We start from the raw sequence: 25476 nt of genomic DNA, 5'->3' as shown, positions 1-25476 counted from the left end.
GAATGGATAAATAAAATGCGCCCCATCCGTGGCATGGGACGTCGTGCAGCCATAACAGAAGGAATGAAGGCCTTGTACACGGATCCACAGGTACCCGGACACACTGCTGAGAGCAAGACACCAGACGCACAAGGTCAGATACTGCGTGATCCATTTATATGAAACGTCCAGGATAGACAAATTGGGCAGTTCCTATTGTGGTGCAGCAGAAACGAATCTGACTAGCATCCGTGAGGACATGGGTTCGATCCCTGGCCTCACTCAGTGGGTTGAGGATCCAGCATTGCTGTGAGCTTCTGGCCGCTGCAGTTCCGGTTTGACCCCTAGCCTGGGAACCTCCACATGCTACACCTAAAAAAGCAAAAAAAAAAAAAGAAAGAAAAAGAAAATGGTTTTGTTTGCAAGGCAACTCAAAATGGTGTGTTTCACCTCCTGATGGTGGCCCTCGTGAGACAGACCTGGAAAGCCGGGTGCCACGTGTCAGGGGGCCAGACTTCCCTAGACGAACCCTGGAAAGCGGACTGGCAGCTGAGACAGGAGCAGCTCACTCCCTTCCCTCCCACCTGGGCCTCCTGGGTGTGGAAAGGGGGCTTCAGACCCTAAGTGGGCTCCTGAGGGGGAGGGGACATTGGTGGGGGTGGGGTGGGGGGAGGTTGCGTGACCCCAAGTCAGGCTTTCTCCCAGGAAGCGGGTCTCAGAAGCCTGTCCCTCTGGGGCCCACGATGGTGGCACCTAAGGAGCTGGTTCCTGTGAGAGGACATCGTGGTTGAATTGTGTTCCCTGGATTCAGAGGCTGAAGCCTAACCCCTAGGACATCCGAATGCGACCTGATCTGGGGAGAGGGTCTCTACAGAGGCAATCAGGTTAAGATGGGGTCCATATGGTGGGTCTGCCCCCACAGCGCTGGTATCCTCAAAACATGGAGCGTTCGAGGAGTTCCCGTCGTGGCGCAGTGGTTAACGAATCCGACTAGGAACCATGAGGTTGCAGGTTCGGTCCCTGCCCTTGCTCAGTGGGTTAACGATCCGGTGTTGCCGTGACCTGTGGTGTAGGTTGCAGACGCTGCTCGGATCCCGCGTTGCTGTGGCTCTGGCGTAGGCCGGTGGCTACAGCTCCGATTCAACCCATAGCCTGGGAACCTCCATATGCCGCAGGAGCGGCCCAAGAAATAGCAACAACAACAAAAGACAAAAAACAAAAACACGGAGCGTTTGGAGCAGGTTTGATGTCTAGGGAGCCGGCCCTGTAGACGAGGAGGTGGCGTCTCCAAGCCTGGGGGAGGCCTGGACCATGTCCTTCCCTCGCCCTATCGAAGGAACCAAACCTGCCCCACAGGGACTGCCCCTTCCAGGCTCCACGTGGGAGAGGAAATCTGCTCCGGGCACTGGTCTGTGGCGCTCGGCTGCCCTGGGAGCCCAGGGCAGGGGCAGGGCCGGGGCTGAGCTGAGCTGGGAGGGGAGGCGGGCCAGGCTGTGCGGAACAAACCCTGGGAGGCTGTGGGGCCCAGGGGGGGTTGGGACAGCAGGGCCCTGGTGGCCAGCAAGGCTTCCTTCAGCCCCACCCAAGGCCACTTCCTGTGCCCTAGCCGCAGGGCCCATGTGGCGGTGACACTGCAGGGTGCTATGTGACCCTCATAGCACGGGCCCTGCTTGGGGGGTGGGGGGCATCACTGCAGGGGCCTTGAGGGTCTTGCCAGGTCCCGAGGGAGGAGCAGCTCCAGAACCTTCTCTGACTTTGGAGGTGGGGTGCCCTGGGTCAAGGGCCCTGGTCCCCATCCCCCTGCTCCTTGAGCCCACGTGGATGACTTCCTTGTCCAGAGTGCCTCAGACTGCTCACCTGGCTGTCCCAGCTTGGCCTTTCCCTCTGCCCCCCCCCTCTGAGCCTCAGAGGGGCCTGTCCCAGGTCAGTGTGGAGGCCCAGGGCCAGGGACCATGAGTGGACGGGACTCAGCCTCGCTGTCCCGAGGCCTCAGACCCCAGACGCCTCGAGGTTCTGTCTTGCGTCCTCCCATCTCCCCGCCGCCCCGCTCCCCCTGCATTTCCCACACTAACCCACAGGCCCAGCCCTGCATCCTGCCCAAGAGCGGCTCCACCCCTACCCCCACCCCCCCCTTTCCCTCACAAACACAAACACCCTGCATCCCCACCCTGGGGTGGCTCCCCCTCCCCCGTCTCCCCACCCCGCTCTTCAGTCGCTGCTCTCTGGGGCCAGCAGAAACCTCTGCGGAGCTCTGGCTGTAGGATCTCAAGCTGCTGGGTCAGGGGAGGCTGGGGGGCGCGGGGGCGGGGGGAAGCTCAGCAGCCAGAGGACCTGCGGGGGGTGATGGGGGAGGCTGCTTCTGACGGGCTGTTCCTCACCCCTGTTCCTCCCGGCAGGTGACAGCTGGGGACCCTGAGCCATCATGCGCGTTGGCAAGGGGACTGAGAGCGGGTGAGGGGGGCTCAGTCCCATCACCCCTGTGTCCCTGCTCTGTCTGGGCCCTGCCCCCACCCCTGCGGAGGGTCCCCCTGCGCCTGGTCTGGCCCATTATCCCTGGGCTGCAGGGGGCACTGAGAGGGAGCAGGGGGTTGGAGGCCTGGGATGCAGGCAGTCAGGGGGCCCTTCTCAGTGAGCCGGGTCCGCGTCCTGCTGTCACCATCCTGAAATTCTGAAGAATGGTGACAAAGGACCCCACAGGGTTGCCTCTGGCTCTGAGCCCTTCAGGGAGCAGCCCTGGTGGTGCTGCCCAGATTGCTGTCTGGGAGGTCACTTCTGGGAGCAGTTCTGTGTGTGTGTGTGTGTGTGTGTGTGTGTGTGTGTGTGTGTGTGTGTGTGTGTGCTTGCCTGCATTCCTTTGTGTGTGTGTGTGTAGGAGTGTGTGTGCTTTTGTGTGTGACTGCATGTGTGAATGTGTGCTACTGTGTGTGTGTGTATTGCGTGTGCCTTTGTGCGAGTGTGTGCTTTTGTCTGTGTGACTGCTTGTGCATGCGAGTGTGTGATTGTGTGGCTCTGTGAGTGTGTGTTTCTGTGCCTTCAGGTGTGCATGTGGGTGCAGCAGCGTGAGGAGCAGAGGGTTGGGGGTCAGGGGTGCTGGACTAGCAATCAGCTTGCACATGCCTGGAGCAGCTGGAAGTGGGGGGCGGCGTGGAGGAGGAGGCAGACACCCAAGCGGACCCTTCCTGCACCAGGGAACATGGGCGGTGCTTTCCTGGAACCTGAAAACGTGCCCCCAGGGGCCCGGCTCAGCCCGGAAGCCTGCCACGCTTCAGTGACTGTTACTCCAAGCTCCCCCCGTGCCAGTGCCCACCTGGGGTGTGAGGGGGACCAGATGCTCCAGGGCAGGCACTCTGGGCCATGGGACGAAGGGACCGGGGAATGGTCACTGCGGGATGACCCAGGGCTGAGCGGCCAGGAGGGCAACTTGGTCAGCTGATGGTTCCCACGGGCTGGCATGGTTTTAGCCCTGTTGCATGTGGCACTGGGCTGACAAGACAGGACCATGGTGATTCAGTGTGATTCTGGTGCAGCATCTCTGGCACCAGAGGGGCCTAAGGCGGAGCCTCCTGGGGCGTCCACAGGGCCCTGCCTGCCTCTCTGGGTGAGACCTGGCTGGGGGAGGCCCTGGCTGAGGAGCACTGTCTCTGGCACCGCCTCGGAGAGGAAAGGACAGTGCCTGTTTCTCTCCTGGCAGCTGTCACCGGCCCCTCGGAAGGTTAGGGGTGCGTGTGTGTAGGAGTGTGTGTGCCTTGGTGCATGTGTGTGTGTGTGTGTGTGTGTGTGTGTGTGTGTAACAGGTCTGGGTGGTTGACAAGGCACATAAGCCTGAGTGTCACTGTTGCCTCCACAGATATCCCAATGCGGTTTTGCTCAAATATGGGTCGAGATGGTAAGAAGCTCTTTGCCCCGTGTGGCTTCTGCTGGGTGAAGGGGAGAAAGTTCTGGCCCGCCTGGGACCCAGGAGGGAGAGGGACCAGGCCTCTTTGTCCCAACTCTGTCTCTTCACAGCACCAGCGTGTGGACACCTTCCTGCAAAATCTCTTTGAGGACAACATGCAGGTGGCTGGGCATCACCCACTCCTGTCCCCTCCTGGCTGGGGCAAGGTAGGGAGGTTTGCCGGTTTGGGGATGAGGAGGTGCCCACTCAGTGCCCCCTCCTCACACAGACAATAGTCACACCTGTGTGCCAGGTGGGTGCACAGGTGAGGGATGCTGAGGGAGATGTCCCAGACACAGGACGCCTGGAGGGCAGGGCAGGAATGCCAGCGGGCCAGACTCCAACCTGGGGGCGACAGGACGCAGAGGAGACCAGGCTGGGGCTTGGGGATAAGGTGGGAAGTGGAGCCGGTTGGGGTTTTGAATCAGGTCATGTTTTCCCAGCAGGTCTAGGAGTCAGGCCTGGGAGAGCTGGGGGTGACTTCAGGCCTTGTGGCTCCCCCACATCTGGTGCCCAGGGTTAGGTTCAGCCAGCTCCCTTTGGCCTCAGCTGGATGTGTCTGGTCGGGGTGCGGGGCAGAGTGGGGGCCGCAGAGCTCAGTGACAGGGGCAGGAGAGCAGCCTCCACGCTCCTCTCCCCAGGACGGACTCAGTGAGGAGCTGCTTGGAGCTTTCGATACTCAGCTGGAGAACGACGACGACTCGGTGAGTTTGAGCTGCTGTCTCAGCCCCTTGTCCCCCGCACACTCTTTCTCACTGTCGGTGCTGCCATGTGTGGACAGGGCTCCCCTGAGCAAGGATGCAGTGATGGCCCCAGAGACCTTGGGAGGTGCAGCTTTGCTGGCACTGGGCTGTGCACACATGTGGGGAGAACGAGTGTGTGTGTGTGTGTGTGTAAAGTGTGCACCATGTCTGGGGAACTGGCTGGATCACCGAAGCTTAAGTGTCACTGGAGTTCTTGTTGCGGCCCAATAATAACGAACCCAACTAGGACCCATGAGGACGTGGGTTCGATCCCTGGCCTCAATCAGTGGCTTAAGGATCTGGGGTTGCCATGAGCTGAAGTGGAGGTCTCAGACACAGCTCGGATCTGAGGTTGCTGTGGCTGTGGTGTAGGCCAGCACTTGCAGCTCCAGTTGGAGCCCTAGCCTGGGAACCTCCACCCATATGCCCTAGGTGTGGCCCTAAGAAGATTTTTAAAAAGTGGAGTTCCCGTCGTGGCGCAGTGGAAATGAATCTGACTAGGAACCGTGAGGTTGCGGGTTTGCTCCCTGGCCTTGCTCAGTGTGTTAAGAATCCCACGCTGCTGTGAGCTGTGGTGTAGGTTTCAGATGTGGCTCAGATACAGCCACCGTGTTACTGTGGCTGTGGTGTAGGCTGGCAGCTACACCACAGGGAAAAAAAAAGGCTTTGGTATCACCGCTTTTTTTATTGTCTTTTTGTCTTTTTAGGGCCGCACCTGCAGCATATAAAGGTTCCCAGGCTAGGGGTCTAATCGGAGCTACAGCCTTGGGCCTACACCACAGGCAAGGCAACGCCAGGTCCTTAAACCACTAAGCGAGGCCAGGAATCAAACCCGCATCCTCATGGATGTAACCGCCGAGCCACAACGGGAATTCCTTGTGTCATTGTTATCTGCACACACGGTCCCATGTAACCTGGATGCTCTGAGGACCAAAATATGAAGCAGCGCCTCCCCGTGTATTGGGTTGCGGGGCAGGGGGTAGTGTCAAGAGAGGCCCGGATTCTGCTGGTGAAGCTGAGTGAGTTCTGGTTCACCTGGGACCCAGGAGGGAGGGGACCAGGCCTCTCTGTCTCTTGGGAATCAGACTGAAGGGGAGAGAGGGCAGGGCTTTTTAACCACGTCCTGTTTCCCAGCAGGTGGAGTTAGCCCTGATGAAGCTGGAGGTGAGTCTGGGCCTCGCCCCTTCCCCAAAGGTTGGCGCCCAGGGTTAGCATCAGCCAGGGTATTGGGTCTGGGCTCCTGGCGCCCTTTGGCCTCACCTGGACCCCTGGGGGGCCACAGAGCTCAGTGACAGGGGCAGGAGAGCAGCCTCCATGCTCCTCTCCCCAGGACGGACTCAGTGAGGACCTGCTTGGAGCTTTCGATGCTCAGCTGGAGAACGACGACTCGGTGAGTTTGAGCTGCTGTCTCAGACCCTCCCCCCTCCCCATTGTGTTGGTGCTGCCACGTGCGGACAGAGCTCCCCTGCGTCCTGGAGCCCTGCCCTCAATTCCATGACGCTGCACCCAGGCGGGCCTGCTGCTGGGCTCGGAGGTCAGGTGGGCGACAGGCAGGTATACCCCACCTTCGTGGTTTATGACTTGGAGGGGAACTGAGCGGCCAGGCCCAGCCCCTGGGAAAAGTCCTGGGGTCTGTGGGGCTGTTGGCAGGAAAGCAGCCTGTGTCCAAGGCGGGGCATGAGGGGGGTGTCTGCCACCAGGACTCTCCCAAAGGCAGGGCCTCAGCCAAGGTCAGGACTGGGGCTGCCTCTCCCCAGGCGGGTCCCTGAACCACCCCCCATCCCTGCAGAATCCAGTCCTCTGCTCAACGAAGTCCGGCAGGGAGTCCGTTCTAGAGTCCGAAGGCCTCCTGGCCACAACCAGCCACATTATGCGCTAGCGGTCCGGGAGCCCAGGCAGAGCACTTTCAGACGCATCCTTGAGCTGTTTGAGGAAATGCTGAAGCGCCTGCAGCAGAGGTGGAGGGGTGCCCTGGCTTGGGTGCAGGAAAGGGCTGCTGCCTGCTTCCGGGGCTTGTGCAGGGCCCTTGAAGCTTTCTGGAGCCTGGTGCAGAGTTTTTGCTCCTCCATGGGGCACGCCTTCGGGAGTGTCATCCAGGTCTAAGGTGCTCCAGGTGAAATAAGAGTTTCTAGAGCACAACCTCCCCCTGCCTTGGCTAAAAAGGCAGCTGTAAGCCTTTCCAGCTGTGCTCACCTCATACCACCCTTCTTGTAATAATGTAGCAGCTGGGGAGTTCCCGTCGTGGCGCAGTGGTTAACGAATCCGACTAGGAACCGTGAGGTTGCAGGTTCGGTCCCTGCCCTTGCTCAGTGGGTTAACGATCCGGCGTTGCTGTGAGCTGTGGTGTAAGTTGCAGACGTGGCTCGGATCCCGCGTTGCTGTGTCTCTGGAGTAGGCCGGTGGCTACAGCTCCGATTCAACCCCTAGCCTGGGAACCTCCACATGCCGCGGGAGAGGCCCAAGAAATAGCAACAACAACAACAAAGACAAAAGACAAAAAAAAAAAAAAAAAAAAAAAGTAGCAGCTGGGTGCCCTCTGCCCAAGCCAGCAGCCCTGCTAATGGTGTACCCAGCATTTCTTATCCGTTCCGCTTCTGTCACCTCACTTGCTCAGACAGGGAGGAATACTGTGCTGGGGGAAGGGGGAAGGTCCGGGATGCTTACCTGGAAAGATAAGACCTTGACATGTGTAAAAGCTGCCGAGAACAAAGACCTGGTACTCAGACTCTGGAGGTGGCTCCTCCGAGCCTGCACCGGTGCTGAATAAAGCTTGCCTTTCCATATCTCCGAGTGCCGTTTGTCTCCTTTCACTGCCAAGGTTTTTGCGGTTTCCGCAACACAAGGGGCCCGGGAAGCAGCTTGGCGTCTCCTACAAGGCCTCAGGTGTCCTGCTTCTCAGACGGAAGCTTCTGAAGGGACCTTTATCTGCTGCTCCCCCTCGACCGAGCCTCACGGCTCCCCTTCCCTCCTCCCTCTCCGGAAGGACTCTGCCAGCCAGCGCTTCTGTCCCACCCAGCTTCCTGCTCCAGCTGGGACCCGCCTGTCGCTCTAGAGCTAATATCCTAATGAAAGTTGTTTGAGGAGTTCCCACTGTGGCTCAGTGGTTAATGAATCCCACTAGGGACCATGAGGTTTCAGGTTCGATCCCTGGCTTTGCTCAGTGGGTTAAGGATCTGGTGTTGCCGTGAGCTGTGATGTAGGTCGCAGATGCTGCTCGGATCCCATGTTGCTGTGACTGTGGTGTAGGCTGGTGGCCACAGGCCCAAGTGGACCCCTAGCCTGGGAACCTCCCTATGCCTTGGGTGCAGCCCTAGAAGAGGCAAAAAAAAAAAGTTGTTTGAAACCAGCAGGTGCCTGTGGGGTTGGGAGGCAGAGGGCCCGGTGCTTATCAGTGGAAGTTGTGAGTCAGATGCCCACCCCTGTGGGGGGGGGCGGGGGGCTTCCTGGCTCTGGGGGAGCAAGGACAAGCCAGGCTGGCCCTCGAATTAGTTCCTGGGGACCCTGGGCACTCACATGGGTCGTGGATTCATGGTGATGACGGCGACATCTCAGGCCAGGGCCCCCATTATCCCGGAGCCTGATGCAGAGCAGGGGCTCAGTAAATGCCACCCCTGGGGCGCAGGGAGCTGGGGCCAGGGCCTTCGTCCCTATTTGCTTCCCCGGGCCTCTCTCTTTGGGCCTCACTGCTCTAGCCTCTAGCTGGGGCCTCGGAAGCTCCTTGGTCTTTCTCACAATATCAGAGGCCCAGGGGCGGGGGTGAGGGCACCCACACCTGGGCAGGAAGGAAGGGAGAGCCGGTGGGGCGGTGGCGGGGGGGGGGGGTTGGCTCTGGACCTGTGGCCTCTCACTGGGGCCTGAGGATGTCACCATTTCTGAGGCCACATTCCCCTCCCACCAAGCTCTCTGCACCCCCTTCCCCAAGCCCCGACTTCCTGCTCAGGCTGGTGCAGACAGTTTGCTTTTGGGGCTTCTCTGTAACCCCATTTGCCTCCAAACCCCTCAGGGGCTGGGCCTGCCTCAGAGCTTCCTCATCCAGCTGTGCCCAGAACCCGCTCTCCTTTCCCCAGACCTGGGGTTGGAGCTCCTGGGCCTTGAGCTCAATTGATGAGTTCACTTCCCTTGACAAGCAGTTCGGAAAGAGCAGTTATGTGTCAATTTGGGGGAGAAGTAAGAATAATTAAAACATTATTGGAGTTCCCGTCGTGGCGCAGTGGTTAACGAATCCGACTAGGACCCATGAGGTTGCGGGTTGGATCCCTGGCCTTGCTCAGTGGGTTAAGGATCTGGCATTGCCGTGAGCTGTGGTGTAAGTTGCAGACGCAGCTGGGATTCCACGTTGCTGTGGCTGTGGTGTAGGCCAGCGGCTACAGCTCTGATTCGATCCCTAGCCTGGGAACTTCCATATGCCGCAGGCGCGGGCCTGCAACATATGGAAGACAAAAACAAACAAACAAAACCCCATTATTTTGGGGAGTTCCCATTGTGGCACATCAGAAACGAATCTGCCTGTTATCCTTGGCCTTGCTTAGTAGGTCGGGGACCTGGCCTTTCTGTGAGTTGTGGTGTAGGTTGCAGATGCAGCTCAGATCCTGAGCTGTGGCTGTGGCATAGGCTGGCAGCTCTAGCTCTGGTTCACCCCTCACCTGGGAACTTCCATAAGCCTTGGTTGGGGCCCTAAAAAGAAGAAGAAGAAGAAAAAAAAGCATTATTTCTTGGGGATTTCCCCGTGACTCAGCAGGTTAAGGATCTGGTGTTGTGGCAGCTGTGCTGGGGGTCGCTGCTGTGGGAGAAGTTTGATCCCTGGCCCTGGAAGTGTCACATCCCCAGGATGGAGCCAAAATCAAAAGCAAAGAAAACAAAACACCACCAGAACATTTGTGTGCGTGAACAACCACAGAGTGAAGCAGGAAGTGCACCTGCACTGGAGTTGGGGGCAGGGAGGTGGCTGTTCTGCCCTATATTTTAGCAGAAGTAACGTGAATTTAAATCTGCAAACCTAGAAAAGAGCTTTGGGTTGAGAGGATTATGGGTGGTGAGGGGGCCCCCCTGCCCGGCCATCCCACTGGGTGCAGGCAGGTTGTTTTGGCTGCTGGCATTTTCAGTTTGAATTAGTTAGCAATGCTTCACAACACATTTCCCATCACAAGCCCCAGTCTGGGAGTTTCAATTTTATTCAGCGTTAATTCATTTAAACAGCCACCAATGGCTAGAGGATAATGTATTGTACAGTGAGGGTTACTGGTAGATTCCAGAGCGAAGAAACAATTCTAGGGTGAGGCTGGGTTGCATGGCTGTACCCATAGCTGGTCGGGACAGGTGGCCCTGCTCCCACCTCCCTCAATCTGGGCCTTTGGGGTTTTTGTGTGTTTTGTCTTGTAGGGCCACACCCCCGGCCCATGGAGGGTCCTAGGCTAGAGGACTAATCGGCCTGCACCACAGCCACGGCAACGCCAGATCGGAGCCGCGTCTGCGACCTACACCACAGCTCACGGCCGCACCGGATCCTTAACCCACGGAGCGAGGCCAGGGATCGAACCCGTGCCCTCATGGATGCTCATCGGGTTCGTTAACAACTGAGCCATAAGGGGAACTCCCAATCTGGGCCTTTTGGGGTGGGAAGGAAGGCTCCCTGGACCTGCTCCCATCCAGCCTGCTAGAGAAGGTGTTGGGGGAAGGACAAAAGGAGAAGCCACTGCGCGGTGGCTCGGGTGTGCGGGCAGGGCCTTCCACTGCAGCCTTGGCAGCCAGTGATGGGGGTAAGGGGGGGATATGTGCGTGGGGCAGACCCGGCAGAAGGGGGCACAGCTAATACAGCGTCTCCCGGGCGTGGGTTCTCAGGTGGCGCAGCAGGTGGGAGTTGCGGCTGAAGCTGCGGCCACACTGTGTGCACGAGTAGGGCCTGGCCCCTGTGTGCACGAGCATGTGCCGCAGAAGGTTGCAGCTGCGGCTGAAGGTCTTACCGCACTCCGGGCACTCCTGCGGGGGTTCGGCCTGCCCAGACCCCGCCTCCTCCCCGGGCCCTGCGTGGGTGGCCAGGTGCCGCTGCAGGTGGGCGTTGCGCCGGAAGCTCCGGCCGCACTTCTGGCAGCCGTAGGGCCGCTCGCCCGTGTGGCTGCGGCGGTGGCGGGCCAGGTTGGAGCTGTTGCGGAAGCGGTGGCCGCAGGTGTCACAGACGTGGGGCTTCTCCCCCGTGTGGATGCGCTGGTGTCGCGCCAGGTGGGCGCTCTGGCTGAAGCCCTCGCCGCACTCGCTGCAGCGGCAAGGCTTCTCGCCTGTGTGGCTGCGCCTGTGGCGGGCGAGGTCCTGAGTCTGGCTGAAGCTCTTGCCGCACTGGGCGCAGTGGTGCGGCCTCGGGCCGCCGTGGGTCAGCAGGTGGCGGGCCAGGCCGGCCCGCCGCATGAAGCACTTCCCGCAGTGCGGGCAGCTGTAGGGCTTCTCGCCCGTGTGCACCCGCTGGTGGCTGACCAGCTGGGAGCTCTGGCTGAAGCTGCGGCTGCAGACCTGGCAGGAGAAGGGCCGCTCGCCGGTGTGCACGCGCCGGTGGGCGCCCAGGTGCTCGCTGCGCCGGAACGCCTTGCCGCAGTCGCCGCACACGTAGGGCCTGCGCTCGGGCGCCGGGCGCAGGCTGCCGGAGCACTCAGAGCATTGGTGGCCCTTGTCCTTGGCGTGGATCCGCAGGTGGCGCTTGAGGCTGGAGCGGCGCTGGAACGTCTGGCCGCAGTGGGAGCACAGGACGACGCTCAGCTCTGGGGGCGCTTGGGTCTTGGGGTCCGAAGCGCACGGCGGCTTCTGGTCCTGGGCGTGCGCCAGCAGGTGCTGCATGAGGCTGGCCCGGCGCTGGAAGCCCTGGCCGCACTCGGCGCACAGGAAGGCCGGCTCGGAGGAGTGCGTCTGCAGGTGTTTGCTCAGGTGCGAGCTCTGGCGGAAGCCGTGGCCGCACAGGTGGCAGGTGTGCGGCCGCTCGTCGGTGTGCGTGCGCATGTGCAGCTTGAGGATGGAGCTGCGGCCGAAGCTCTTCCCGCAGCACAGGCACAGGAAGGACCGCGAGCCTGGGTGAGAGCGCAGCTGGTGCGCCTCCAGGCGGGCCAGCTGCGGGAAGCTCACCCCGCACTCGGTGCAGATGAACTTGATCTCTGGCTCCGATTTGGGGGCCCCCCCGGCCACTTTGACCTCGAGAATGTCACTTCTGCCTGGAGGGGACAGGTCTCCATCGCTGCCGCCCACCTCGGGGCCTGGCCCGAGCGACTGGGCACGGGGCTCTTCCGCTACCCTCGGACTCTCAGCCCCAGACTTCGCTGGGACGGCGGCAGGCCAGGAAACCCGTGGCGGCTCTTCTTCCTTAAACGCCTCGTCCGGGGTTCTGCCTCCAAATCCTGGGAAAGAAACAGAAAACGGACACGGTCAGGCCTTTTCGGAAGGGCTTCTAGACATCGTCAGAGCATCAGTGCCTGGAAGGGGAAAAAAATCCAAAATCGTGCAAAGATGGTAGGTGGGCAGTGGGGGAGGGGGTAAAAATCAAATATAATAATGCAATTTACCGGAGTTCCCATCGTGGCTCGGTGGAAAGGAATCTGACCAGTATCCATGAGAATGCAGGTTCCACCCTGGACCCCGAGGGTTAAGGATCCGGCCTTGCTGTGAGCTGTGACGTAGGTCGCAGGCTCTGCTCGGATCTGGCGTGGCTGTGGCTGTGGCGTAGGCCACCAGCTACAGCTCCAATTCAACCCCTAGCCCGGGAACCTCCATATGCCTCGGGTGTGGCAGTAAAGAATGAAAAGATGAAAAGAGGGAGTTCCCGTTGTGGCGCAGTGGTTAACGAATCCGACTAGGAACCATGAGGTTGCGGGTTCGGTCCCTGCCCTTGCTCAGTGGGTTAACGATCCGGTGTTGCCGTGAGCTGTGGTGTAGGTTGCAGACGCGTCTCGGATCCCGAGTTGCTGTGGCTCTGGCGTAAGCCAGTGGCTACAGCTCCGATTCAACCCCTAGCCTGGGACCCTCCATATGCCGCGGGAGCGGCCCAAAGAAATAGCAAAAAGACAAAAAAAAAAAAAAAAAAAAAAAAAAGAGAGAGAATGAAAAGAGCAATACAGTTGACCGTTTTCAGATATATAATTCCAGTTCATTAGGTACATTCATAATGTGGTATAACCACCACCACTATTTAGTGTCATTCTCCCAAATAGAAACCCATTCCCCTTCGCAAGCCCTCCCATGACCACCTATTTTATTTTATTTTATTGTAGCTGTTTTTATTTATTCATTTTTTTGGCCACACCTTGTGCCACAACTGCGGCAATGCCGGATCTTTAACCAGCTGTGCCACAAGGGAACTTTCTATTTTAGCTCTTTTAATTAATTTTATTGACGTATAGTTGATTCAAAATGTGTCATTTCTGCTGTATTGCGAAGTGACTCAGTTAAATATATATTCTTTTGCATTATGGTTTATCACAGACTATTGAATATAGTTCCCTGTTTGGAACCTTACTGTTTATCCATTCCATGTATAATAGTTTTCATCTTCTAACCCCAAATGCCCACCTACCACTCCCCCCACTTCTGTTCCGTAGGTAAATGCATTTGTGTCATAGTTTAGATTCCGTATATAAGTGATATCATATGGCATTTGCCATGCTCACCTATGTTAAAAGCTCACAAGTTCCCGTTGTGGCTCAGCAGTTAACAAACCCAACTGGCATCCTTGAGGATGCAGGTTCGATCCCTGGCCTTGCTCAGTGGGTTAAGGATCTGGCGTTGCTGTGAGCTCTGACATAGGTCGCAGACATGACTCAGATCCCACGTTGATGTGGCTCTGGTGGAGGCTGGCAGCTATAGCTCCAGTTGAACCCCTAGCCTGGGAACCTCCATATGCTGCAGGTTGGGCTCTAAAAAGCCAAAAAAATAAAAATAGATAATAAAAGCTCAAAGTTATTGGGGTTGTTGATTCAATCCAATGAGCCTTAAAATTATATTTCTATATAGATAGATAGATGTATCAATATATACCTCTGTAGAAATCTATCTCTATATATTACCTCATCAAAATAGCCTATTTTGTAGTTCCCGTTGTGGCACAGTGGTTAACGAATCCAACTAGGAACCATAAGGTTGTGGGTTCGGTCCCTGCCCTTGCTCAGTGGGTTAACCATCGGGCATTGCCGTGAGCTGTGGTGTAGGTTGCAGACGTGGCTCGGATCCCGTGTTGCTGTGGCCCTGGTGTAGGCCGGTGGCTACAGCTCCAATTAGACTCCTAGCCTGGGAACCTCCACATGCCAAGGGAGCGGCCCAAGAAATAGCAAAAAGACAGAAAAAAAAAAAAAAGCCTATTTTTAGCCAAAGAGGTTGAAAAATTAGGGCTCACTCCCATGAGGAAGAGAAAAAGCCTTCTGTGGTCATAAGCCTGGGAAGAGAGTCTCTTACCTAAAGGATGCACAGGCCATGCCTTTTTTGCTGGGACATCATCAAAGGTCAGGGACTCCTGTGACAAAGGAGGGGCAGAGATTCTCAGTGAGGGAGGAACAGGGGACTCGAGGGGCCTGAAGGCCCTTCAAGGTTTAAATGAAAGAAGGCATGGATTCGCTGAAACTGCAGAGGCAGAGAACATTCTGGAGCATGAGATCGACCTGCAGTGAGAGGGCCAGTCCAGCTCACCAGCACAGCTGCCAGCTCCTGATCTCCAGAGCTCTCCTCTGGCCATGGCTCCGGGCCCTGGGGGGCTAACAGCATCAGGGGAGAAAGAGAGAGCTGTCAGAAGCCAGCCTCACCCACCTGGGGCTACGAGGAGGACATGCACGCATCGCCAGGGTCCCAGGACAGGCCTCTCGGTGCACCCGCATTCCTGCAGCTAGCGAGGCCGCCCACTTCCCTCCCTGCCCGCACACAGCAGGCCTCCACCTTCGTTAGGCACCAGCTCCTCACCGCTCTCTTGCAGGGCCTGCAACGTTCTCTTGGGACCGGGGCTCAATGGCAATTTTGAACGTGAAGGGTGCCTCCAGGCCCCCATATCAGCAAACATGGAGGGGCCTGGCTGGCATGGCGGATGTTCCTTTGGTGGCTCCAGGGCTGGAGGCCCTTCTGAGTGCACTTCCTTTTTGGGGCTGTGGCTGGAGACATGGGAAGAGCCCCCCTGTTCCTCCAAGGTGATGTCTGCACGGGGACAGTTCTTGCCAGCATTAAAACTAAAATCCTACGCAGGACACATCCATGTTAGGTAGCGGACAGGACAGTGATGCCCATTAATTCCCGAGGGAAATGGGATGGAGGCGAGGTGAGCGTTAGGACGGGAAGAAAGAATTGGGGGAGTTCCCTGGTGACCTAGTGGGTTAAGGACATGTTCACTGCTGTGGCTCGGGTTCGATCTCTGGCCTAAGACCTTTTGCGTGCCTCGGGCTCAGCCAAAACAAAAAATCATTAAGGAGTTGGAGGGAGTTCCCATCATGGCGCGGTGGTTAAAGAATCTGATGAGGAATATGAGGTTGCGGGTTCGGTCCCTGCCCTTGCTCAGTGGGTTAACGATCCGGCGTTGCCATGAGCTGTGGTGTAGGTTGCAGACGCTGCTCGGATCCCGAGTTGCTGTGGCTCTGGCGTAGGCCGGTGGCTACAGGTCTGATTAGACCCCTAGCCTAGGAACCTCCATATGCTGCAGGTGCAGCCCTGGAAAAGACAAAAAAAAAAAAAAAAAGAATTGGAGGAGGAGGGCAAGCAGAGGGTTCAGTGATGTATTAATGGGCGATAAAGTCCCTGTCTTTCCACCTGCTGTCCAGCCTGCTTGGCTGCCACCCTCTTACCAGCGGCCCCACGTTGCCGGACTCCCTGTGGACACCCTCCAGCAGCAGCACCACCTCTTCGCCATCCCGGAGCGGCTGGCCCTGTAGCCGGGCCAGGAGGTGTGGGGGCAGCACACTCAGGAACTGCTCCAGCACCAGCAGCTCCAGGATCTGCTTCTTGGTGTGCAGAGCCGGCCGCAGCCAGTGGTTGCAGAGCTCCCGGAGCCGGCTTAGGGATGCCCTTGGCCCCATGTCCTCCTGATACTGGAAGCATCTGAAGAGCTGGTGAGCCACCTCGGGCCGGGGCCTGGCCTCAGGCTGCCTGGGGTCCTCCAGGCCTGCAGCCTCCTCCTCCTCCAGTTTGACTGCTCCGAGCTGCTCTGGCTCCCGAGCGGCCGGGCCAGGTTCTGCAAGCATCCTTCACCGCGGGGACACCTCAGGGCGACGGCTCCCACTCTCACGTCTGTCTCCCTCTTGGCGGCCACTCGTGTGGGGTTGAGGCGTGTCTAAAAGATGCGGAACAGTTTCTCCAGAGGAACAGTTTTTTGAACTGGTCACCTGTAGCGGCTCGGCCTGACCAACACAGCAAAAGACAGAGAAACAGGATGGTTCCATATGATCGTCCTCAGAGTTCCCACCGCGACTCAGCGGAAACGAAGCTGACTAGCATCCATGAGGACACAGGTTCCATCCCTGGCCTGGCTCCGGGGCTTAAGGATCCAGCATTGTCATGAACTGTGGTGTGGGTCACAGATGCGGCTTGGATCTTGAGTTGCTGTGGCTGTGATGTAGGCCAGCAGCTTGCAGCGCCGATGTGACCCCTAGCCTGGGAACCTCCATGTGCCGAGGGTGTGGCCCTAAAAAAGACAAAAAAAAAAAAAAAAAAAAAAAAAAAGACTGTCCTCTCCTGCAGCAGGGAGAGCTTTGCATCGCTTTTTCCGGCATCCCTGAGAGAGGAGTGTCTGGCTTTCCTTGCCTCTTGGTATGGAGCTGTGGGGAATGCCTAGCACCACTGAAGCATCCATCCTTTGCCAAAAATGTTGCATTGCAATCGCAATCCCATCCAGCCTTTAGACCCAACTTCCAGCTTAAAGGACATCACAGGGAAGAAAAACAAGTTGGGGGGAAGATAAGAGTGATAGTGTTTAAGGTATAAATTTATAGCAAGTAGTAAACAAATAAACCATAAAAATCTAATGCTCGGTATGCTAAATATGACAAAAATCTTACTATAATTATGGAATATGATCAGTATCACTGCATCACAATCATAACATATAAATGCTGTATATACCATAAATGTATTCAGTGTTATCTGTAATATTAAAAAAAAAATGGTGGCATTGCCTTTATGGCTCAGCGGTTAATGAACCCAACCAGGATCCCTGAGGATGCCGGTTCGATCCCTGGCCTCGCTCAGTGGGTTAACGATCCTGGCCTTGCTGTGTGAGCTGTGGTGCAGGCCGGCGGCTACAGTTCTGATTTGACCGCTAGCCTGGGAACTTCCATATGCCGCAAGTGCAGCCCTAAAAAGAAAGAAAGAAAAAAAAGTCAATGATCCCTCCAGGAACAAAACAAACCCAAACCCCAAAGACAGGACCTTCCAGGAAACAACGGACCCAGGGTCTTCTCTTGCAAAAACTAAGTGCCTCTAGGGGGTGAATGGCTCTGGGGGAGACTAAAATGCACGGACTTTGATTTGGATGCTTTTTTTTTTAGGCTCTAAAAGCGATTCTGGGTTGTCTGGGGGAATTTGAATATGCGTGGGGCACTGGACGGTCATAGAGATGACGGATAGCTTTTGAGATGGGATGTAGGAAATTTGAGTATGTGTAAAATTCATAGAAAATGCTGAAGGCTTTGGAAGTGAAGCGGCACAAGGATTCAGCCACATTCCTGGATGGACACGGCAAATGCGGCGAAATCATGGCACCTGTTGGCTCGGGGAGGTGGGTATGTGGATGTTCGTTGCGTTCGCTCTTTCAACATCTCTGGAAGTTTGAGAATTTTAAAAATAAAATGTGGGAGTTCCCATCGTGGCGCAGTGGTTAACGAATCTGACGAGGAACCATGAGGTTGCGTGTTCGATCCCTGCCCTTGCTCAGTGGGTTAAGGATCCGGCGTTGCCATGAGCTGTGGTGTAGGTCGCAGACACAGCCCAGATCCCATGTTGCTGTGGCTGTGGCGTAGGCCAGTGGCTACAGCTCCGATTCAACCCCTAGCCTGGGAACCTCCATATGCTGCGGGAGCAGCCCAAGAAATAGCAAAAAGACAAAAAATAAATAAATAAATAAATAAATAAAATAAAATAAGATAATAAAAATAAAATGTGGGCATCCTGCTGTATAGCACAGGGAACTATTTCCAATCACTTGGGATGGAACATGCTGGAACATATTATGAGAAAAGGAATGTTTATATACATATATATAGAGGCATAACAGCGTCCCTTTGCTGTACAGCAGAAATTAAGAGAACATTGTAAATAAACTATAATAGAAAAGAAAAAAAATCAAAGGTTGGTGGGAAAAGTTCATGCATGTGATTTCTCCTTGACCAGACCTCCTGACCCCACTTTCTGGCTCTGGAGGTGGCTCTCAGCCGTCAAGACAAAGGCCAGGCAGCTGACCAGGGCTGGGTGAGCTCCCATTCGGGTCTAATCTCCTTCCCTCCCTAGAGAGAGGCCAGGCTGAGCCAGGGAGCCCTGCTCTTCAGCCCCAGGGCTGCACCTGAGCTTCCCGCACACCTGCCTTCCCACCCCCACCCCCATCCCCAGCACATCCTAGGAAGAGGGGCGGGCCTTCCGCCTCGCCTGCCTTGCCTCCCTCCACATAAAGACAAGGCAAACGTGCTAGTTATTGCTGTTCCCACAGAGGTGATCACAGCGAACAGCCGACCCAATCACTGACTTATTTTTAGGGGGAGACACCCAGCCTCAGGGTCCAGACCTTCGCTCAAGAAGATAACCCAGCCTTGTCGATGGAGCCAGGGAGGCGTCCTGGCCAAGAGCTCTGGAGAGGATTGGATCGCTTGAGCCCCCTTCCTTTGGGGTGGAGGGATCTTTGCACCTCCTGTTCAGGTGAGTGGGGTGTACTGTAGACAAAGAACAGAGGAAATCTGTGGGGTTTTTTTTCTTTTTAGGGCCACACCCACGGCATATGGAGGATCCCAGGCTAGGGGTCGAATTGGAGCTGCAGCTGCCAGCTTCCACCACAGCCACAGCACCACCAAATCCAAGGTGCATCTGCGACCTACGCCACACAGCTCTGGGCAATGCCCGATGCTTAACCCACGGAGTGAGACCAGGGATTGAACCCACCCCCTCATGGATGCTACTCAGGTTCTGTTACTGCGGAGCCACGATGGCATCTCCCAGGAAATCTGTATTTCCATCTGGGCCTAGCACGTCCCACCTCAGAGGAGAGGCTCTTGCTGACTCAGCAAAGACCCAGGCCCACATCCTGGCCACCTGACCAGCCGGCTCCTTCCCACCTCCTTCCCACCGCTCTCCTTTCACCACCTCCCCCACCTCAGGATTGCCCCAGCCCCCCACCTCCTCTCCCTCACAGCCCTGTCCAGCTTCCCGGGTTCCTTCCACCCTCCTGGCCCCCCTCCCAGGGCCCCTCACACCTCCCAGCTGACTCTCCCCACCCTCGAGTCACTGCACCTACCTCACTGCAGGCTGAGGGTATTTCTCCCTGGGACCTGCAAGTAGGAACTGAGTCTTGTTCCATAACCATTCACCCAGCACTTGAAGTGACTTCAGTGTTTGTCAGCAGAAGTAAATGCTAATTATTAAAGAATGCATGCAAAACATCTGGGAGTTCCCTTCATGGCTCAGTGGTTAAGGAATCCAACCAGGACTTGGATCCATGAAAACAGGGGTTCAATCCCTGGCCTCGCTCACTGGGTTAAGGATCCAGCATTGCTGTGAGCTGCGGTGTAGGTCGCAGACGCGGCTCGGATCCTGCCTGGCTGTGGCTGTGGCTGTGACCTAGGCCGCTGGCTGCAGCTCCTCGTCAACCCACCCCTAGCCTGGAAGCCTCCATATGGCGCCAGCGCGGCCATAAAGCAGCAAAAACATAAAAATAAAAAATAAAAATCTGAGGCAGAAAAGGTCTTTACTAAATGTTCAAGAAAGTGGGGCTTTGTTTCACTGTGTTTTTGAGGCGTGAGCAAAGTAATGAGAGAACCACGCACGGGGCTCGGGAAGCCTGTGTTAAGAGCTGGCGGGTACCGAGCGCTCATCTGCTCGGGCTCTCTGCCTGGGGCTCCCTAACCCCGCTCCAGCGCTCGTGCTAAGTTACAATTTCTCCATCTGACAAGTGCAAAGACCAAGCTCTGAGGGGATGAAGGGCTTGCTGAGGTCACTCCAGGGGGAGCCCCGGTTTGCTTTAAGGTGAGAACTCTGATTGTGACACTGAGCCAAAGCTCTGAAACAGGAAAGGACCCGGTTTCCCTCCTGCCCCATGCGATTTGCCCAGTCTTCGAATATTACAGCACGAATCAGCACAAAATAAGGGGATTCGAAATTCCAGCCCTCGACCCCTGGGGCGCCGGAACCTTCAAGGGAATCTCACCAAAAGGTTGGAAAGAGGTGGAATTCAAGGGATGCTGGCCTGGGAGTCTCTCCCTCCCCCAAGTCTCCAGGACAAAAGCTCTCTGAATATGCGCAGCTGTGGGGGGTGAGCTGGGTTGCAGGGTGGGGGGCTCCGCCACCATCCAGAGATATTTGACCAGCTTAATTTGGAGCCTAGGGAGGCAGAGAGGCTTAGGCTAGACCAGCCCAGAGGTGGAGGCTCGGCCCCAAGACCCAGCCAGACGACAAGAGTGCCCATAGCCACGGTCCGAGGCCAGGAACGCCCCGTCGCTCCCTGGGCACAGCTGGCGGGCGCCTGATCGCTGGGCTTTGTTGGCCGGGTTCGCCTCCTGTGCGGGGTTGAGCCGATGGGTCTGGCCAGTGCCCCTGGGGGAACGTGGAGCCTGCCTTCCGCTCCCCAGTGGGTCCAGCAAGCCCACGTCACAGGAAGTCCTGCGACCCTTCCTCACACCCCATTTGCCACAGGCAGACCCCTGCTCCCTCGCACGGCTCCCCGCACAGACCAACCGCATCTGCCCAAGACTCTGCCAGCGCCCTAGTCCCCCACCCAGGCCCCTTTGTCTCCCCAAGCTGCCACCAACCCCTTCAGTCTGTCCGGGCAGCCTGCACCCCAGGCCTCCCTGCAACTCACCACTCGGGGTCCCCACTATAGAAGTGGAGGTGCTGGGGGGCTTTCTGAGGTCCCCAGGGCCAGGCAGCCTCAGCCAACCTGGGGAAGGACTCCGAGAAAGTGGAACAGGAAGTTCCCTTCCCCATCCCATCCAGGTGGTGAGGGGGCTTCCCAGAGTTAACCCTTCCCCTCCCAGTCTGGGAGCCGGGTGGGGGAGAGGGCGGGGCCGGAGGAATAAAGACAAAGCCGGGGATCCGGATTCCAACCCCGGCCTGCTTTTGAAAGGCTAACTACGCTAAGTAAGAGCTGCCCCCTCCTAACAAGGACTGGCCCTGTTCCCCCTGTACCTTTTCTGGGGACAAGGGCTGCCATTTTAAAAGGCCTGCCGGGTGCGCTGCTCTTTGCCGGGCATTCCATGCATGCGGCCTATCTCTGCCAAGGGTCTGCTGTGTGCCAGGCATGGTTGTAGGTCCGAGGAGGCTGAGGGGAATGTGAGGAGATGCTCAGGGGGCTCACACACTGGGGGAATGATGGGTGCGAAGAAGAAACTAGACCAGGGCCATGTCATGGGGGAAGGGCACCTAAAATCCCCCCAGGCATCCTTCGAGGTGGCTTTTGTCCCCGCTTTAAATGCCCAAGCAGGGCCTCGCAGGAGGGGAAGTGACCTTAGCAGCAGCCTTGAGCCCAACTCCAGCTCCCTTTGCTTTAAAGGGCCTCTTTGGGCCATGTCCTTGGCCCCTGCCAGATGGGCGCTTCCCTCTGGGGAGTCCGGGGTACCCTGCCGAGCATTCCATTGGGGGTCTGGGGGGAAGGGGGCCTGGGCAGCCGCCTCTGCACCACCTGCTTGGTGACTGCCTCTAACCCTGTTGCGTAGGTCCTTTGTGCCAGACCTCTCAGTGGCTCTGGCTCCTCGGCCAGGTTTTGACTTCCCGCAGTTAACAGCGCCGAGGTTTATCTCATTGCTTTATCTTCATTGTCGGGTGTGGATCTCACTGAACCAAAACTCCCTATGGACAGTGGACCGTTTCCCTTGTCTGCTCTGCATCCTCCAAACCTAGCCGAGTGCCTGGCACAAGTCGGGACACAACGGGGCAGAGTGCTTTGCCATCTGAGATTTGCACTCTGCCACACAACTCCCTCCAACTGGGTCACCATGCGCAGTTCCCAGGGCCAGGGATCAAACCCGTGCCACAGCAGCAACCCTGGGTGCTGCAGTGACAACACCAAATCCTTAACCTACTATGCCACAAGGGAATTCCTTGACCACAACACCTGACCTTGAACTAGAAGCACCCAGCTAAGTCTGTTGGGTGCAGAAACTGTGAGATATTTAGTATTTGTTTTAAGCTGCACAGCTTGGGATTACTCGTTATGCAGCAATAACTCATATACTTCCCTCAGTGGTTTCATAGTCTCTGTGGTCTATGCTGCAGCTTGCAGCAATGCAGGATCCTTAACTCAGGGAGCGAGGCAGGGATCGAACCCTCATCTGCAAGGTAGGTCGCAGCTGCAGCAGCATTGCTGTGGCTGGAACTGTGGAACTGTGGAAGTCCCTAGCCTGGGAACTTCCATGTGCCGCACCTGCAGCCCTAAAAAAGAAAAAAGTGGAAGAATTTACTGGCGTTCTCCGGTCTACTCTGGCGCCCCCTTCTGGTCAATTCCCCTCCCCATAACCTCTATCCCGTCTTGCCATCACAGCTCATGATTTCTTTGGTCTGTTTTTGAACTTCTTGTAAATGAAGTCCTCCTGGTGTTGCGGAAACCGCAAAAACTGTGGCAACGGAAGGAGACCAACAGCACTCGGAGATATGGAAAAGCAAGGTTTATTCAGCACCAGTGCGGGCTCAGAGGAGTCACCTCCAGAGTCTAAGCACCAGGTCTTTATTCTCAGTAACTTTTATACACTACAAGGTCTTGATTTTTCCATGTAAGCATCCCGGACCTCCCCCATCCCCAAGCAGACAGTGTTCCTCCCTAAGAAACTGAGCAAGCAAGGTTACAGAAGCAGAACTGATAAGCAATGCTAGGTACCTAATTAGCAGGGCTGTTGGCTTGGACAGAGAGCACACAGTTGTTACACTATTACAAGAAGTATGGCATAGTGATTAGCGCAGCTGGAAAGGCTTGAAGCTGCCTTCTTAGCCAAGGGGGGGTTGTTCTTTAGTTAAAACTCCATTTCACTGGAGCCTGCCCAGGGCAGGAGAAGACCATTTCTGCCGACGGTGCTGGGCAGGCTTCTGGACCAGCGTCACAGCTGAAATCCAGGGGCTGATTGGGGTTGGCAGCCTCTCTGCCTGCCCTGTTTGCAAAATCAGATGTTAGTATTGTTCACTCATTGGAAAGGAGCAAAAGCTCCAGGATGATAGCTGCTGGGAGTTCCAGCTGCCCCAAGGCAAGGCCATCACAAATCAGGTGATGAGGGGTTCCCGTTGTGGCTCAGTAGGTTATGAACCCAACTAGTATCCATGAGGATGCGGGGTCAATCCCTGGCCTTGCTCAGCGGGTGAAGGATCTGGCTGTCAACTGTGGTGTAGGTCTCAGACACAGCTTGTGTCTGGTGTTGCTGTGGCTGTGGTGTAGGCCGGCAGCTGCAGCTGCAATTTGACCCCTGGCCTGGGATCTTCCATATGCTGCGGGTGCGGCCATAAAAAGAAGGAAAGAAAACAAAAAAGGATGGGGTGGTGCGTAGGTTCCTGGTTAAAGAGACTGTGATATAGCTATACAACAGAATATGCTGTAGTTTAAAAAACAGCTTTAGAATTCTTGGCACATAACCGTCAGGCCAAACCTGCACTGAGACTTGACCAAACTCTAGCATGGCTTCAGCAATATAAATCTAGTTTGATCTCAGCAGGCCCCCATTCAAATGCCTGCCTGAGGGAGTTCTGGTGGTGGCACAGAGGAAATGAATCTGACTAGGACCCATGAGGATGAGGGTTTTATCCCTGGCCTCACTCCAGTGGTTCAGGATCTGGCCTTGCCATGAGCTGTGGTGTAGGTCGCAGATGCTACTCGGATCCAGAGCTGGAGCAACCTATAGCGCAGGCCTGCAGCTGTAGCTCTCATTTGACCCCCTAGCCTGGGAACTTCCATATGCCGCAGGTGCAGCCCCAAAAAGAAGAAGGAAAAAAGCCTGCCTGAGAAAAGCCGCCAGGAGAATTTACTATCTGTTTAGCCAACACGTTTTGAGAAGCCCCTGACTTCCGTTTCTTAGACCATTTACTAAAAATGTATGTATGTGCCTCTTGCAACCCAGAAGCGTCTCTCAAGGACCTGAGAAATGCTTTGACCGTGGGCTCATCGGGAAGGGTGGGGCCTCTGCCTCCCTTCTCCTACTTCCACACCCGCCAGCGAGCAGACACACCTGACCTAACCTCTTGGCTGAGCCGCTTGTGATTTTTCACTTTTCTGACTCTGCTGAGCCCCCCTCGCCCCCTCCCTCACTCTCCCTTTGAAACACCCTGTCCACCTCTGCACATCTGATGCAGCTCAGCTCTGCCCTGCTGTGTGGTAGTTACTGAGTAAAAGCTGATTCCCCTGCTTCCTAATGTTTGGCTATATGTGTCTCAGGCTTGATTTTTCTCTGTGTGTTTTTATTTTTTTATTTTATTTTTTAAATTAATTTTTGTCTTGGCTTTTCTAAGGCCGCTCCCAGGCTAGGAGTCTAATCCTAGCTGCAGCTGGCAGCCTACGCCAGAGCCACAGCAACTCGGTATCTAAGCTGCATCTGGGAACTACACCACAGCTCATGGCAACGCTGGATCCTTAACCCACTGAGCAAGGTCAGGGATGGAACCCGCAACCTCAAGGTTCCTGAGCAAGGCCAGGGTGGAACCCACAACCTCAAGGTTCCTAGTTGGATTCGTTAACCACTGAGCCACGACGGGAACTCCTTTTTTTATGAACATCTCTAAGATATGTGGCACACATGCAGAAGGAGCAGGTCAGCGGCATATGGTATACTACCTTTTTTTTTTTTTTTTTTTTTTTGTCTTTTTGCTATTTCTTTGGGCCGCTTCCGCGGCATATGGAGGTTCCCAGGCTAGGGGTCGAATCGGAGCTGTAGCCACTGGCCTACCCCAGAGCCACAGCAACGCGGGATCCAAGCTGCATCTGCAACCTACACCACAGGTCATGGCAACGCCGGATTGTTAACCCGCTGAGCAAGGGCAGGGACCGAACCCGCAACCTCATGGTTTCTAGTCGGATTCGTTAACCACTGCGCCACGAAGGGAACTCCGGTATACTACCACTTTTGAAACAACAAAACAAAACACAAAAGAGATCGGTAGGAGGACAAATGGCAGCCCAGTGAGCTGGACGAACGCATCGGGATCCCTGTGTTGCAAGATGGATTCCCCGGCAGGGCAGGCGTAAGGCCTGGACTCTTTCCTCCTGGAGCGCATTTCTTCAGCCGTGGCCTTGAAAAAGAAACATGCTGAACGAGGACCGTGGATCTTTGATCGAGGATCCTGGCCTAGAGTTTTTATTTCCGAATGCCAACCAGGGCATCCATTTTCGACACAGCAGAAAAGGCGTCCACACAAGGGACAGGTGAGCGACTACGGGGAATGCAGTATAACCCCACCCTCCTTTAAAGGGTACAATTTAAAATAATCATGTTGCGCTGTGGCGGTGGTGTCTAAGCAGCACCAGGACTCAGATCCGATTCCCAGCCTGGCACATTGCGTTAAAAGGATCCAGAGTTGCCACAGCTGTGACTCGGACCTGATCCCTGGCTCCGGAACTCCATATGACCTGGGGCCGGCCAATGCATACTTCCATACCGACCTAAGTACATGATTAATTGATTGAAAAAAAGCAACGTTGTCACCGCCAGGGCG

The 25476-nt window shown here is 56.2% G+C and overlaps 2 protein-coding genes across 12 annotated transcripts; one reads left to right on the top strand and one right to left on the bottom strand.

Annotated features, from left to right (window-relative positions):
- Nucleotides 1–2189: 2189 nt before the first annotated feature.
- LOC106509717 (uncharacterized) lies at nucleotides 2190–24933 on the top strand. 11 transcript variants are annotated; one of them, XM_021088129.2, is made up of 8 exons: nucleotides 2190–2256; nucleotides 2376–2430; nucleotides 3827–3865; nucleotides 3985–4080; nucleotides 4555–4617; nucleotides 5794–5820; nucleotides 5987–6046; nucleotides 6446–7439. In XM_021088129.2, exons 3-8 carry the CDS (start codon nucleotides 3863–3865, stop codon nucleotides 6533–6535), a joined length of 339 nt encoding a protein of 112 aa, XP_020943788.1. In that variant the 5' UTR covers nucleotides 2190–2256; nucleotides 2376–2430; nucleotides 3827–3862; the 3' UTR covers nucleotides 6536–7439. The 11 variants fall into 11 exon arrangements, with proteins under 11 accessions (XP_020943788.1, XP_084873933.1, XP_020943783.2 ...); XM_085017807.1 differs by lacking the exons at nucleotides 2190–2256; nucleotides 2376–2430; nucleotides 6446–7439 and adding exons at nucleotides 3273–3691; nucleotides 18342–18501; nucleotides 24764–24933; XM_021088124.2 differs by lacking the exons at nucleotides 2190–2256; nucleotides 2376–2430; nucleotides 6446–7439 and adding exons at nucleotides 3273–3691; nucleotides 18342–18501; nucleotides 24764–24933 and having other exon boundaries at nucleotides 5791–5820.
- On the bottom strand, nucleotides 9812–19122 carry ZSCAN10 (zinc finger and SCAN domain containing 10). Its single transcript, XM_003354646.4, has 6 exons — nucleotides 19094–19122; nucleotides 15444–15995; nucleotides 14575–14842; nucleotides 14308–14372; nucleotides 14077–14134; nucleotides 9812–12029 (listed from the first exon to the last, which is right to left on the bottom strand). The coding sequence occupies exons 2-6, from the start codon at nucleotides 15837–15839 to the stop codon at nucleotides 10462–10464; spliced, it is 2355 nt and encodes a 784-aa protein (XP_003354694.2). The 5' UTR covers nucleotides 15840–15995; nucleotides 19094–19122; the 3' UTR covers nucleotides 9812–10461.
- Nucleotides 24934–25476: the final 543 nt, after the last annotated feature.

The sequence above is a fragment of the Sus scrofa genome, chromosome 3 (genome assembly GCF_054392235.1).
Source record: "Sus scrofa isolate SSC_HxYL_T2T_F1_AM1 chromosome 3, Sscrofa_HxYL_maternal_Yorkshire_Landrace_v2.0, whole genome shotgun sequence".
NCBI lineage: Eukaryota > Metazoa > Chordata > Mammalia > Artiodactyla > Suidae > Sus > Sus scrofa.
The sequence above is the reverse complement of the archived record's forward strand: the minus strand, read 5'-3'. Positions and strand labels throughout refer to the sequence as shown.

Bases quoted from the DNA above. Each gene is read 5' to 3' on its own strand.
- ZSCAN10 (XM_003354646.4), bottom strand. From the start codon at position 15,839: ATGCTTGCAGAACCTGGCCCGGCCGCTCGGGAGCCAGAGCAGCTCGGA. The intron at 14,843-15,443 runs GTAAGAGGGTGG...TGTCCTGCGTAG, and splicing joins CCGGCAACGTGGGGCCGCTG to GATTTTAGTTTTAATGCTGG. The intron at 12,030-14,076 runs GTAAGAGACTCT...TTTCTTTCCCAG, and splicing joins ATGGCCTGTGCATCCTTTAG to GATTTGGAGGCAGAACCCCG.
- LOC106509717 (XM_021088124.2), top strand. From the start codon at position 3,479: ATGGTGATTCAGTGTGATTCTGGTGCAGCATCTCTGGCACCAGAGGGG. The intron at 4,081-4,554 runs GTAGGGAGGTTT...TCCTCTCCCCAG, and splicing joins CCCCTCCTGGCTGGGGCAAG to GACGGACTCAGTGAGGAGCT. The intron at 4,618-5,790 runs GTGAGTTTGAGC...CCTGTTTCCCAG, and splicing joins TGGAGAACGACGACGACTCG to CAGGTGGAGTTAGCCCTGAT.